Below are 15,384 nucleotides of genomic sequence, written 5' to 3'. Positions count from 1 at the left end.
TTCAGCAGCAAAAGCAAAAGGAAAAAGCCCTGGGGCCGACTGAGTATCATACCCTATTCTCAAAAACCTATCTCCCCACCTAAAAACAAAACTTTTGGATATCTTTAATCAAATACTGAACACTGGAAAATATCCACATACATGGAGATCGGTATCGGACCATTATCCCTATCTCAAAACCAAACAAACCTCCTTCCGATATTAACAGCTACCATCCAATTTCTCTGTTATCCTGTCTAGGAAAAACACTAGACAAAATAATAGCACAAAGACTTATCTGGTTTATTAAACGCCACAACCTAATTTCCCATAATTAAGTTGCTTTCAAAAGAAATCATAGCACGATGGACGCGTTATTGCGTACCCAACACTTCGCGTCGAACGCTCTTTCGCCCAAAAAGCACGTCTCTATCTTGGCGACGGATTTTAAAAGAGCCTTCGATCGCGTGGGGATTCACGCCGTACTTTGCAGACTCGAGCGCTGGGGCATTGGTCCAAAGCTTTATAACCTAATTAAAGCCTTCATGACCAATCGGTCCATTTTACACAATGGAATCCCGCAGGGTTCGCCACTTTCGGTGGTTTTATTTATGATAGCTATCGAAGATATAAATGACATTGTAACTCGGCATAAAGATATATACAAAAATAAAAAATATTAACACAGTCAGAGAACAATTTTTAGAAATATTGCAAGAAATTAACTTGTGGGGAGCAACATCTGGGGCCTCCCTTGATATTGAAAAATGCCAACTATTACATATTTGTCGGAAACAACTTGCAACCTTTCCGACATTGACTTCAACAGCCGCACAATAAAAGATGTAAACTTTTTAAAAATCTTGGTTATAACCTTCGAATCCAAACTACTTTTTCAACAGCACTGTCAGACTCTAAGAAAACAACTGGAAACTAGATTTAACATTATTAAATTTCTATCATCTAAATATTCTAACATACATATTAAGACTTTCATATATATTACGCATAAACCTTCAAATCTACAATGCTGCCAAAAAGGATACATGCCGCTTAGAATACCAAAAACGTTTTATTAGCGCAGAAGAAGATCTTGGTGAGAAAAACTGGATTTACACCGATGGGTCTAAAGTCACCGGCGTAACCACGTTTGCGGTTGTTGACTGCAACCGTAAAATAATTGCAGGAGGTAGGCTCCCGTAATAAAACTCCTTATTCACAGCCGAAGCTTTCGCCATTCTCAAAGCATGCCAAATCACCTTACTCTGGGTTCCCAGTCATCAAGGAATCTATGGGAATGAACTCGCTGACAAAGCTGCCCAAGAGATGAGACTTACACCATCAATCCTTTTCACTCCGTTTAACTCCAAGGATTTCCAAAGTGGAATCAAGCTATACCTCAAAGAAAAGAAACTCTCAGAATGGGCACTCTTCATACACAGGAACCAGTTTATTAACCCGAATTGCATCATGTTCAAGCCACCAACGAACGTACATAAACGGGAATGCGCGACATTCATCCGCCTACGCATCGGGCACACCCAATCCACACAACAACACTTGCTGAAGAAAACGGCGCTACCAACAGCCAACTATGCGGAGAAGAGCTCACCGTTGACCATAGTCTACTCATAGGCACTCTCAATTATTTGGTACACATAGTCTTTCGAATTTTTTTTAAAACAAATCCTGTGAAAATCTCTCAAAAATGTACAAATTTGTCCAAAAAGCTCAGTTTTATATAGTAGCTCAGTTTATCAGTATTATATAAAGTAGTAAACCCTATAAGTCTCGAGTCGAAGGCCCCGTAGATAATACTAATTAAATTTAATTAGGTTTAGTATTGTATACTATATTTTATTTTGTTAAATAAATAAATAAATATTCTGTAATGTAATGAAATCATCGTGATCCGGAGTTCCAAACAGTAACTAATTTATTCCCCTTTTTGAACTAGTTGATTACAGCTGTGACAAAATTAAATCGATTAAATGTAGTTCGTAAGTTATTTCCCATTGTGACCTTATATACATAAGTATCCTTTTTTATGTATCCTGATTCTAGATCGATTATCTCTTTATAAAAACTTAAATTAGTTACGTCGAATAAGTCGGCATATGATTCGTAAGTAAGAACATCCTTTTTGTCCTTGAACAAGAAATATTCGTGATTGGAGTAATCAATTATTTCTGAAGTGGCTATCACTACGAATGGTGTTAAAAGTAATAAGAAATGCATTTTCTGTAATTTTAAAAGAAATATAATAGTTCTTAAAACCTAATATTGTCCTTGTCAATAATTCTGTTTCTACTATTAATTATTATTTTGTTAGGTAAGTTTTCATTAACAACCTTTTTCTTATATCTTGTTTTTAATTTATTTCTTTCTCCATGTTTCTTTTCGTAAACCACTTGCCCTACATGATAATCCTTTCCCTTACGACCTTCATTTTGTTTTTCTAACATTTAGTCTTTAGTGTTCCTTAGAATTTTTGAAATGTTTTTATGCAACGAGCTAATTCTGTTAATGTTGAATGTGCCCTTTCAACTTGTCCGTTCGAGGTACTGAGTCTGGGGTCTGCGAAATGTAGAGTTAAACCACATCTTTGTGCAAAGGATTCAAATTGAGCAGAGGTCAAGCTTGGTTCATTATCAGTCATAATTACTTTGGCGTGGAGAAATATTTTAAGTAATTATGAATACGCGTCAATGGATGTTAAGAAAATAAGATTTTGCGAATAATAAAAATCGAGGTGTAAATTTTCTGATTCTTTAGTTGGAAAGGAGCTTGTTTGTAATTTTCGTCTATTCCTCTATGAGCTCGACTATGTGTTTCTTCTGTTATAATAGCGTTATCTTCATTAACATAGAAATATCTTAGTAAAAAGATATTTGTTAGTATAATTATTTTTTAAAGGTAATTGAATATGATAAAGATCTTCTAAAGTGCAATGAATTCCTACCGTTATGTTTGGTGGCAGATATTCTCTTAATATTCCTACTAAATTTTCTGGGGTGTCATATTCGATTATATGTCGTGTCTTATCAAAAACTATCAATGACTCATCTATACCTCCCCATTGTTAATATCAGTTGTTGCTGAAACTGATTTAACGGTTTACGGGTCTGTTGTATTACATTTTCAAAACTACTTTCAGTAGAATGCTGTGTATTTTGATCTGAGCTTAAATGTTCTATATCGCTGTTTGTAATATTATTTATTTTCGAAATAAAATTCGAGATAAAGCGTACTATATTTGTTGTTCCGGGCTTATATATTATCTTTGGGGGTGAAACTTTCTATGAAAGAAAACCATCTTTTCATTTCTACATTCGGGTTTCTATCTGAGATTGTAAAAGATAAAGATTGATGGTCTGTTTGTTTTTTCTCCATATAAATAATTCCTGAGATTTTTAAGAGCCCAAACTATGGCTAACAATTCTTTTTTATTTGTGACATAAGAAAATGAGAATGCGCAAGTCACGGCATTCGGTGGCTAGCATTTCAACAGAAAGGTTGTAATAAATTTCATAACTGACTTTGTAGTTGAATAATTGTAATTAGAAAGTGAGTGAAATTGACTGAAAAAGTAGGTGCCTCAAGAAATCAATTTTGAAATAAACAAGTAGCATATTCTCATTTATTTTATAAATATTGATTTTTAAAAAATATTTTCTTTTATTGAAAAATTAATGTTATAAATTACAAAAGTTGCAGATTTAATTTATAAGTTGAAATAATAATTAACTTAATTTAAATGCTGTAAAAATACTGCTCAGTCTCCTGTTGAATTATGTCGAAAGTAACATAAATAACGGTAGTTAATTAATTAAAAACTGTGCGAATAGCTTTGGTTATCTAAGCTCCTCCTTCTCGTTTCATCTTTTGTTCACTCGCACCTACACCTTTGCCTTAGCATTCTGCTGTTCGCTCTGCAATTAAGTCGCTCATTATTCTTTCGCTTTCGTATCTTTTACATATCGCATGGATGCAAAATCTCGCTCGCTAAAACCCAATCTTATAACCCGACTTATAAATCTCGTCTTTTCATTGCTAATAAAAATGTAATGTATTATAGTCAAGGAATTAATTTTTATACCCGTTACTCGTAAAGTAAAAGGGTATACTAGATTCGTTGAAAAGTATGTAACAGGCAGAAGCAAGCGTTTCCGCCTATATAATGTATATATATATTCTTTATCAGGATCAGTCGATCTAGCCATGACCGTCTGCCCGTCTGTCCGTATGAACGTCGACATCTCATTAAAACTATAAAAGCTAGAAGGTTAAGATTCAGTGTACAGATTCTAGAGACAAAGACGCAGGACAAGCTTGTTGACCCATGTTGCCACGCCCACTCAAACGCCCACAAGCCGTACAAAGCTGCTACGCTCACACTTTGAAAAACGTGTTGATACTTTTTCAAATTTTTATTAGTCTTGTAAATTTGAATCGATTTGCAAAAAAACTTTTTGCCGCGCCCACCCTAACAGCCTAAAACCGGGCAAAACTGCCACAACCACATTTTGAACAATTTTTCAATTTTTTTTATTAGTCTTGTAGATTTCTATTGGTTCGCTAAAAAAATGTTGCCACGCCCACTCTAAAGCCCTAAAACCGCCCGAAACAGCCACTACCACACTTTTGAAAAATGTTTTGATATTTTTTCTTATTTTTATAAGTAAAATTTCTATAGATTTGTAGAAATAAAAATTTTGCCACGCCCACAAACTTGCCCGTCCACTCTAACTCCTTAAAATCGCCCAAATTTTTGAAAAATTGTTGGATATTTTGCCATGCCCACTTTACTCTTCTACTAGCTGAGTAACGGGTATCTGATAGTCGGGGAACTCGACTATAGCATTCTCCGTTGTTTATTTTTTTTTTCAATTTGGTATGGTAACGCCTCAAAACTGCCAAAACCTGCCCACACTTTTGAAAATTTATATTATTTATTTGTTTGTCTTGCCAATTGCTATCGGCACACCAAACACATTTTAGGACATGGTAGGAGATTCTTTAGAAGGAGAGTCTAAAAAAGGATCAGATAATTAAATTCCATGATGCTTTGAATATAGACAAAGCATTGCGGTTAGCCTGGGATCCGGCTTCAAATAAGCTTATATCTAATTTTTCTCAAATCCGTCCAATCATCGACCCACCAAGCGAATTGCAATCTCGACAATAGCCTAATTACATGATCCACTTGGTCTAATAACCCCAATTGTCACAAAACCTAAAATCTAAATCTTGCCAGAGCCAGTTCCTAGGCCATGAGGGGAGTGGACCTTACTGTTATCGGTCGTACAGAACATAAAATCTCCATCATTCCTAATGCAGCCTCGTGCTTCCGTCGAGATTCTGCGATGCTAGCATATAAGCTTATGGAGCGTGCTTAGACTTGCGATTGACTAATGGGTTGACTGTGCCAAGTCAAGAGTAGTCCAACTAAAGGCGTGCGCAATTCCATGATAAGAACTTTCCGCAGCGCTTTTATTGGCTGAGCTAATCGTTAATGTCAAGGAATCCATCGATTTCGATTGCGCCTTTGTTGGTCAGACTCGTCTATTTTGTATTCGTGGATTTGGCAACCAATGAGGAAGTTCTAAGTATTCGTATCAAACAGAATCTATAAAATTCAGGAGATTACGAAGGTTATGACTTGGCATCATGTTCCGACGAACTTATACCCAGCAGACGTCGTGTCGGAAGGATATGCCATTCCATTGGCCATTTCTGTTGCATACAGTAAAGGATTTGCCAGAACTTAAAATTCCTTAACTCTTTCGATAAATTTCAGCGCGTAAATGCATACACTCGTCCTTTTATTTAAAATTGCAGAGCCAATTCTATCCCATTTAAAGGCCGTCTTTCAATGGAGGAGATCAACTCGGGAACTGTACTTCTTCTGAGGAGCAATTAGCAAGTTCACTTGGAATAAGAGTGAATGGAATTTCTTAGCCAGGGCAAGCCGTTTCTATAGAAAAGAAGCTTAGGCCTATACTCGGTCCGATCGGTTACTTCGAGTCGGAGGAAAGCTTCAGAACGCAAGCTTGGACTACGATACTAGGCTTCCGATACATTTACTAAAGGATTGTTTATTATCATGAGAAAAATTTACATGCCGAACTGCAGGCGTTGCTTTCCAAATTATGGCAAAGGTTCTGGTGGACTGGAGGCCGTCATCAATAAATGCGTCCGATGTATTAAAATGGAGCCTGTGTCGAGTGCAGCCTAATCCAGCATTTCACTCTACAGGCTATATCGCCGTCTTCGTTTGGTTTTCCACAAAAGCAGCCCATTTGGAAGTTGGTCATGATCTTACAATTCTTCCTTCTTCGCAGCGCTGAGAAGATTCATCAGTCTTCGAGGCAGTCCGCGTACCATTAGGAGTGACTATGCTACACACTTTGTAGGTGCAAGGAGCGAGCTTGCCGAAGTACGACTGCTATTTTTGAGCGAACCGCACGCGGCATCGAAAGCTTCCGCGTGCCCAGCACTTCGGTGGCAAAGAAGCGGAGAAAAATAAAAATATTTTTTTTAATGGTACAGTTTTGCCACGCCTACAGTTTTGAGCGGTTTGTTGGCGTTAGAGAGGGCGTGGCAAAAATTTTTTGGTGAGTCGATAGAAAACTAATAAATATATGAAAAACTATCAAAACATTTTACAAACGTGTGGGCGAAGCAGTTTTTGGCGGTTCGGTTGACACTTTACAATAATATGAAAATATAACAAAACATTTTGCAAGAGTGTGGGCGTGGAAATTTTGGTAGGATTGTGTACGTTAAAGAAGGCGTGGCAAAAATTTTTCTGGCAAGTCTATAGAAATTTACAAGACTAATAAAATTATGAAAAAATATCGATATTTGGGTGGTGGCAACAAACTTGCGCTGCGCCTATGTCTCTAGAACCTTCCAGCTTTTATAGTTCCTGAGATCTCGACGTTCATACGGATAGACGGACATGGCTAGACCGACTCGGCTATTGATTCTGATAAGAACATGTATACCTTATATAGTCGGAAACGACTGTTACATACTGTTCATCGAAACTATTATACCCTTTTACTCTACGAGTAACAAGTAAAATAAATTTGTTTTTGCATGTCATTTACCAAAATACTAAAAATACTAAGTAAACTTATAATTAATTAAAAGGTTATGGGATACTACCCATAAAGCAGATGGTTCTGGTTCGAAATAGAAGAAATCTTTAAAGTGTGGCCCGCTCAGTTTGTTACACGGTTTGTTGCTGTGTAAGAAAGTGGGCATGGTAATTTTTTAAAACAAGCTTGCGTTGCGTCGGTTTTGTGGTTGCCGAGAACTCGGTGCTTATACGGACAGGCGAACAGTGATTGTGATAACTTTATAAGGTCGCAAACCCTCCTCTTCAAGTATAAGGTATAATAAATAGTATTACCCGTTGACTGCGTATCTACATCTTTAGAATACTTATTGTGTTTTGTATCTACAATATTAAATTAAATTCTATACTTTACCTCTTGGGTGACGATAAATCCAGCCGTAAGCGGAGATATAAAGGACGCAGACATATGAATTGTTTGGCAAAATGCTAAAACAGCTGCGGAATGACCATAATTTGGCGCTAAGTCAATTATATTGGCCATAGCTCCAGCATAAGATGCAGTTATAAATATCACAGCTATAAACCACACCGTTAACAAAATGTACACATTGTCTATATAACCAATACAGTATATTAACACCCCAGGAATAATTTGTGATAGAGCAGTAAATAATTTTCTTACATTAGTAAGACTTAAAACCTTATACAATACAATTTTGTCGGCAATATAACAAAATAGTACTGATGATATATATGAACAAATAAATGGAACTCCAGATAGAAAACCATTTGTTTCAAAATTAAATTTTAAAACATTTCCCATAAATGTCGGACCATTAACAATAAAAATATAATGAACAAATATTCGTCCAAAAGTTGTTATAGCAATCGCCCAAGCAGGTATGGATTTAAATATTTGCAGCCAAGGCACTTTAACTTTAACACTACTGTTTACTTCTTTTCTGACGTTAAGTTCTATATAATTTAATTCATCTTTAGAAATACGAGGGTGCTCGCGTGGTGTATTAAAAGCAAGTAAATACCATAGTATACACCATCCAAGCCCTAAAGTACCAGTAGTATAAAATATATATGGCCAACCCCATTCTGATAAAATAAATCCACATAACGGATACGTTAAACCAATACCAATACTAAAACCCTGAAAGCTTGACATAAAACGTGAACGTTCCGTGAGAGGTATCCAATATCCAACTATTGCATACATGGCAGGCCACGTCAAACCAGAAGCAAATCCCTGAATAGACCGCAACACAATAACAGCTATGTAATGTAATTGCGCTGCAGATGGCATCATAAAACTACATAGAGCTGTTGCTAACTGTGACCATCCAAATACGCACTTGGTTCCAAACAATTCTGTGGCAACCCCTCCAACCACCTGCGACAACACGTAGCACCAATAGAATGAACTTATTACAACAGATTTTACTATTGTTTTTTGGTCATCCGTCCCAGTACCCTAAAAATTAAAATTATTATTATTGGTAAGTATGCAAATATTATAAGTTTGTATTACCAATATTTGCTGCGATTTGTTATGGGATTGGTTTTGTGTTGAATTATCGTTCGATATCATTGCCACCAATGCGAAATTCATATCATTGCGCATCATAAAAGAGACCAGAAAGCCAGACCACGAAAGGAAATAAAGCACCAAACGCGCTGGAATTTTGTCTGTAATTAAATGAATTAGGTATAAACAAAGTCTCATACATTTACTTCATAAATTATATACGTATTTACTTTATTTATCCGACCTACAGAAATACTTATATCCGTCTATATCATTGTAAAGTGGTGTAAAAACTGACGATGGAGCTATATGCTTTGATATTTTCTGTTGAATAAAGCTTATACAGGTGAAGGAAGAATGCTAAAGTTGGGTGCCGATACCTGTTAGTTAGTTAATGGAACTGCAAAAGACGAGTCTGCAGCAATCAGAAATTAAATGCTTTAGCATGCAATAAGAAGCCCGCTCAACGATTGTCTTGTCACGCTGCCGGCACCATTAAACAAGGCCAATTGTAATAATTAAGATTAAACAAATCATTCATTGTTTTCCTCCTGTTCATTTAGTTGTTCTTAGACCTAAGCAAACAAATGCATTCATTCTAATTTTCGCTCGCTCATCTTTGTACAGAGCGTTCGGAGGGACAGACTGTCTTAGTTTTGAGCTCAGTCTTCTCATATTTCCCCTGCATACAATCGTATTCTAAAGCTCATTTGCTAAACAACTATCTTAACGCTAACTTTGAATAATTTCCGATTTTTTTGAACGCAGATAAAAATTACAATTTCATCCTTCTTCTGGGATATCGATAGATATTGGGGAATAAAATATGAAAATTTAAAAATTGTTTAAAAGTGAGGACGTGACCGGATTGCGGCTTTAGGGCGTTAGAGTGAGCGTGGGAAACCGTTTTTTGCAAATCGATAGATATTTAAACGACTAATAATATTATGAAAAAATATTCAACAATTTTTCAAAAATATGGGGGTTTCAGTTTTGGGCAGTTTTAGGGCGTTAGGGTGGGCGTGGCAAAAAGTTTTTTTTTGCAAATCGATAGAAATTTACAAGACTAATACTGTGACTGTGATAATATAAAAGAATATATTTTAAGTGAACGTAGCAACTATTGCAATGCGTAAACGTCACTGAAATCTGCATGCTTAAATAGTTCCTTTAATCTATAGAGGTGACACTGGTTGTGTAAATATTTGAAAATAAAAATCTTCAAAATAACAGTTGTAAATTAAATTAAATAAATTAAACAGAAGTAGCGCATATGTTTTATAATCTATATTGCTTAGAACTTCGCACTGTTTGACTAGGGAGACGGCGATGCGCGTGGTTACATTGAGAACAAAAATGTGTCTAAATCGGTTAATGGTAAATGTATAATACGATGCCTAATATGTAAACAAGTTACCGTTCACTGGTAATGGACGGATATAATGCGATAAGAACTCATAGAAGGGGGTAAGTTAGGCTCTTTAAGCACTACTAACCAGTGTATCGACCTTTAAGTTGTCAGTTTCTAGATGCCATTTCAAGTAGCCAAGTACTCAGTATGCCTACTGTGGGAACCAGCACCATGATGCTGAGCGAAGATCGACCGCCAACACTCTCTCTCTCGCGCTCGCTCTTTCTTTCTATGACTGTACTCTGACTGCTATTTATAATTACTCTTTATTTTAGTTTTGACTCTGGCGAAGGAAACAAGCATACTGAAGTGAAAGGAAATAAATAAGTTGATAATCCGAATCGTGTGTTGTTTATTAAAATAACGTGTTGTTACATTGCACTGTGGTCTAAAGTCTAAAATTTGAGCTACAGACTTGAAACTTTGTACATTTTGTTGTTAAATCACAAATAGTTTGCACACAAAATTTGGTCCGTGCGACCACGCCCTCTCTTGCCTCCCATATTAACTACTGGTATGTCTCAGGAGTCATAGTTTTTTTTTTTTTTAAATAAAAGTGTGTATATTGTTGTTTTAAAAATATTCGCCCTCTTCTTCTTCTAGTTCTACATTATAAATTTCCGAATATGAACTCTAATCAGAATCAGAATGTGAATCCAATATTTTGTCTGATGGATCAGGTTTAAAATTAGACTGTATTTCCAAAAGACTTATTACTGCCTTCGGAAGTGGTTTTTTCCTATTTTTTCTCTCTCTGTCTTTTAAACAAATTGTTGATAATAGTGGGTAATAATTTTTTGCAACATCGATTCGCTTGGAAATTCTGGAGAACAAAGGCTACGTCTCTCTTGCATTCTTTTCTAGCAGAAACAGTTGTTGCATGAATCAAAAGATTGAGTCGTGATCACTTTCACATGCCAGATTGGATGCCAGTTTCCTTCTTAATCTTGCAGTTGGTAAGATAAGTTTCGGCGTCCCAAAATCACTAACAAGAATTCTTATCTTAGACGCCATCCACTTGGTATGTTTGGAAATAAATCGGTCTAGTTGTCTGTTACACTCGGGCCGTTTTCTTTTAATAAATAATTCAAAATGTACTATTTTTTTTTTCAAAGTTCATCCCTGATCCAAGACAAGGCCACTACCGAACCATTCATCATAAATATTTCCCATCGAATCTGCAATACGGAATTCAAAAAGCCCCCGAAAACTCAGCTTTGGTACCATAAACGTTTTTAAGGGAGCTATTCTAGACTTGGAGCACAGGGGATGACTAGTTGCCTCCTCGGACATGGAAACGATGTACACGCAAGTTTCGTACGCTTCAATGCTGGCATCACAGAATCCATGAACTTCTACGATACTCTTAGGGCCTAGTACTAAACGGCTTGCATTCAGAAAATTACTGCTGATATCCATCCCGGTCGTTTGCAACTCTAAATGAAGACTTTCGTCCCAGAGCAGTTTAGCCTTCCACAATAGCTGCAAGAAAATCTTGCATTTAGCAGCTGCAGGTCCGATGAGAACAAAAAGGATGTTAATATAAGCCAGAATAAGTAACTATAAGATAGAACGCTTATTAGGTATTTTAGTTTGAGACAGACACAAGAAGATAATAAATTATCCGTAAAAGTATCCCATCACGACCAAGGCTCTTGGTTATGTCACTCCCGTCATCAAAATGCAAAAACTGCTCCGCTAACAATCCCCTAAATATCCTCTAACAAAGCAGCCGATCCGATGGGATATGTAGAGCCCCTCATCTCGAGCGATTGCTGGCTTGGTTCCATAAGTGACTGTATCCAACTTGAACACACTTAACTCCTCCTTAGGAGAATCTCTCCACAAGATGTGGAGATGTGCTACTTGTTACCATCTAAGATCTTAAGGTATATCTACCCATGGCATGCTGAAGGCTCTATAGTTTCTGACAACGGTTTTCCAAAAAACATTAGAATTCCTTTGCAGAGGGTGTTTTATCCATTGACGTGGGTCCTCCCCATCAAGATTGTTTACCAACATCCAATCTTGGCAGCAGCATGGAGGCAATCTGCAAATTCCTGAGCCGTTGCTAAGGATTCCAAAGCGTGCATTTGTGAGTTGACCTTGACCGAAAACTGCCGAAGTTTATGCGCCGAAGACGCACCTACTTTCTTGATGCTTAGTATTTTCTTGGTGTGAGAATGGAACACAAGACGTTAATTGGGATACCGTTTATTGAGTAGATCTATAGGCATTGGATAGTTGGTCGACTTAATGGCATCCATGGCTGGTCCTTAGGGACAAGTTTTCAAGTACTGCAGCTTTTCAATGTTGGAGAACTCGGGGTTACGGAATCTCCTGCTTAACAATTGTCTGCAAACCTTTATTCTGTAGGCGATAAGCACTAACTTGTTGCTTAATTTTCCCATTAAAACTCTAACTAGTTTGGGAATAAAATAGCGGCGACAACATCAAAGGTAATTGGATGCAAAAAAGTTTTCCGACAACTATGCTTCCGGCTGATATGCATTGTATAGCACAAACCGAGAGAGGGCTGTACGGGTTCCAAATCTGGGGCTTGTGGCTTGTGACAACCAAATCAATAGGATCCAGGCTACGCAGAATAGGGCTTCGAGATGGATATTCAAAAAGCCTACTGTACCATGCTGCAGTATAGTTTACGGTAGATATAAGAATTATATGGTCATCTCGGTCCTACTTATAAGCTGGCATTAATCATGTATATCTAGCTCAAAAATAAGCACGGAACATAAGAAAATGAGAACGCGCAAGTCACGGCATTCGGTGGCTAGCATTTCAACAGAAAGGTCGTAATAAATTTCATAACTGACTTTGTAGTTGATTAATTGTAATTAGAAAGTGAGTGAAATTGACTGAAAAAGTAGGTGCCTCAAGAAATCAATTTTGAAATAAACAAGTAGCATATTCTCATTTATTTTATAAATATTGATTTTTAAAAAATATTTTCTTTTATTGAAAAATTAATGTTATAAATTACAAAAGTTGCAGATTTAATTTATAAGTTGAAATAATAATTAACTTAATTTAAATGCTGTAAAAATACTGCTCAGTCTCCTGTTGAATTATGTCGAAAGTAACATAAATAACGGTAGTTAATTAATTAAAAACTGTGCGAATAGCTTTGGTTATCTAAGCTCCTCCTTCTCGTTTCATCTTTTGTTCACTCGCACCTACACCTTTGCCTTAGCATTCTGCTGTTCGCTCTGCAATTAAGTCGCTCATTATTCTTTCGCTTTCGTATCTTTTACATATCGCATGGATGCAAAATCTCGCTCGCTAAAACCCAATCTTATAACCCGACTTATAAATCTCGTCTTTTCATTGCTAATAAAAATGTAATGTATTATAGTCAAGGAATTAATTTTTATACCCGTTACTCGTAAAGTAAAAGGGTATACTAGATTCGTTGAAAAGTATGTAACAGGCAGAAGCAAGCGTTTCCGCCTATATAATGTATATATATATTCTTTATCAGGATCAGTCGATCTAGCCATGACCGTCTGCCCGTCTGTCCGTATGAACGTCGACATCTCATTAAAACTATAAAAGCTAGAAGGTTAAGATTCAGTGTACAGATTCTAGAGACAAAGACGCAGGACAAGCTTGTTGACCCATGTTGCCACGCCCACTCAAACGCCCACAAGCCGTACAAAGCTGCTACGCTCACACTTTGAAAAACGTGTTGATACTTTTTCAAATTTTTATAAGTCTTGTGAATTTCTATCAATTTGACAAAAAAATGTGTGCCACGCCCTCTCTTACGCCCTAAAACCGCTAATTTTATTAGTCTTGTAAATTTCTGTCGGTTTGTCAAAAAACTTTTTGCCCCGCTTACTCTAACGCCCTAAAGCCGCCGAACCGGTCACGCTCACACTTTGGAACAATTTTGAATTTTTTTCTCAATTTATTCCCCAATATCTATATCGATATCCCAGAAAAATGAAATTTCGCGTTCGCATTCACACTAGCTGAGTAAAGGATATCTGAATGATATCGTTTAACTCGACTATAGCATTCTCTCTTTTTATATGATAGGTCTGTTATTATTACGTACTCTCACATTCCGCCGTATTCTTATTACCCATATATCGTAATCAAAATCCGTCCCAAATAGACTGTCTTATAGGGACCAATTGGAAGTTCTAGGTGATTTTAATATATCTTGCACTATGTGGTCCGCAGAATAAAAATCTCCCTCAGCAGAACACGTCGGAAGTTAATTATATTCGAAACTCTCTTGGTCGTTTTTTGTATCGATGTATTGTTAAAGGTCCTTTTACTCAACCTGAAGATCCATATCATCTTCGTATCATCTTCTTCTTAGGTGTCGATCGACATCGGGCGTAGCAGTTTTGGTCTGTTTTAAAGCGTTGCAAAAAGTTTGGCAAATCGATAGAAATTTACAAGACTAATAAAAATATGATAAAATATATCAATATGTGGGCGTGACACTTTTGAACGGTTTGCCGGCGTTAGAGGAGTGGCAACATGAATCAACAAACATGCGTCTGGAAAGTGTATGCTTAATCTCAACCATCCAGCTTTTATAGTTCTTGAGATCTCGGCGTTCATTCGGAGGGACAGGGCTATATCGACTCGGCTATTGATCATGATATTAAGTTAGTAAACAAACTGTTTACTAACTGCCTTTGTTTATTTCGTTCATCTCTCGCTTTTCATGTGATCCGATTCTCAGGCCAACCAACGCAGCGTTTAGCAGCAATACCCATACATTAGAAATATGTTTTTTTTTCGTTTAAACTCTGTCAATTTGTACTTCTTCTAGCGCCCAAAATTCTCCCAAAACTGTCACGCTCACACTTATAGATACTGTTTATTTATTTATTTCACAATTTTTTTTAGATACGATGTTAAAATTTCTCACTCGCACTCCCACTAGCTGAGTATCTGATAGGTATTCGGGTATCTGATAGTCGAGGAAGTTGACTATATCGGCCTATATACTTTTTTCTACAATAAATACATTTAATCTTTATTTAAGAGCTTACCACGAAGAACCGAGGATTGGGCTTCCCTTCTAGTAGGAACATCATCTTGCGGTGAAGAATATGAATTAAACATTTCGCTATTGAATAAAAAAAAATATTGTTATTGCATACATAATGTAATAATATAATATATTTTTGAAGGGATTTTAATTAAACACAGGGTTATCAATAACCGCCTTCCTGAGGGTATAGCACATCGGGAGTGAGAACGCGCGGATAAGTCGGAAAAGAATAAGCAGTGGAAGCGTCGGGCAGCAAGAGGCCCGCAGGAAGTGAAGGACGAGCACTGCAAGTAAAGAGTGATCCTGGGAGTGGAGGAGAAGTTCCTGGCGTGTCT

At 36.8% G+C, this 15,384-nt stretch overlaps 1 protein-coding gene across 1 annotated transcript; it reads right to left on the bottom strand.

Annotated features, from left to right (window-relative positions):
* Positions 1-6,943: 6,943 nt before the first annotated feature.
* On the bottom strand, positions 6,944-15,124 carry LOC116801816 (sialin-like). Its single transcript, XM_032723636.1, has 3 exons — positions 15,048-15,124; positions 8,607-8,764; positions 6,944-8,549 (listed from the first exon to the last, which is right to left on the bottom strand). Exons 1-3 carry the CDS (start codon positions 15,118-15,120, stop codon positions 7,461-7,463), a joined length of 1,320 nt encoding a protein of 439 aa, XP_032579527.1. The 5' UTR covers positions 15,121-15,124; the 3' UTR covers positions 6,944-7,460.
* Positions 15,125-15,384: the final 260 nt, after the last annotated feature.

This window comes from Drosophila sechellia, chromosome 3R (genome assembly GCF_004382195.2).
Source record: "Drosophila sechellia strain sech25 chromosome 3R, ASM438219v1, whole genome shotgun sequence".
Taxonomy (NCBI): domain Eukaryota; kingdom Metazoa; phylum Arthropoda; class Insecta; order Diptera; family Drosophilidae; genus Drosophila; species Drosophila sechellia.
The sequence above is the reverse complement of the archived record's forward strand: the minus strand, read 5'-3'. Positions and strand labels throughout refer to the sequence as shown.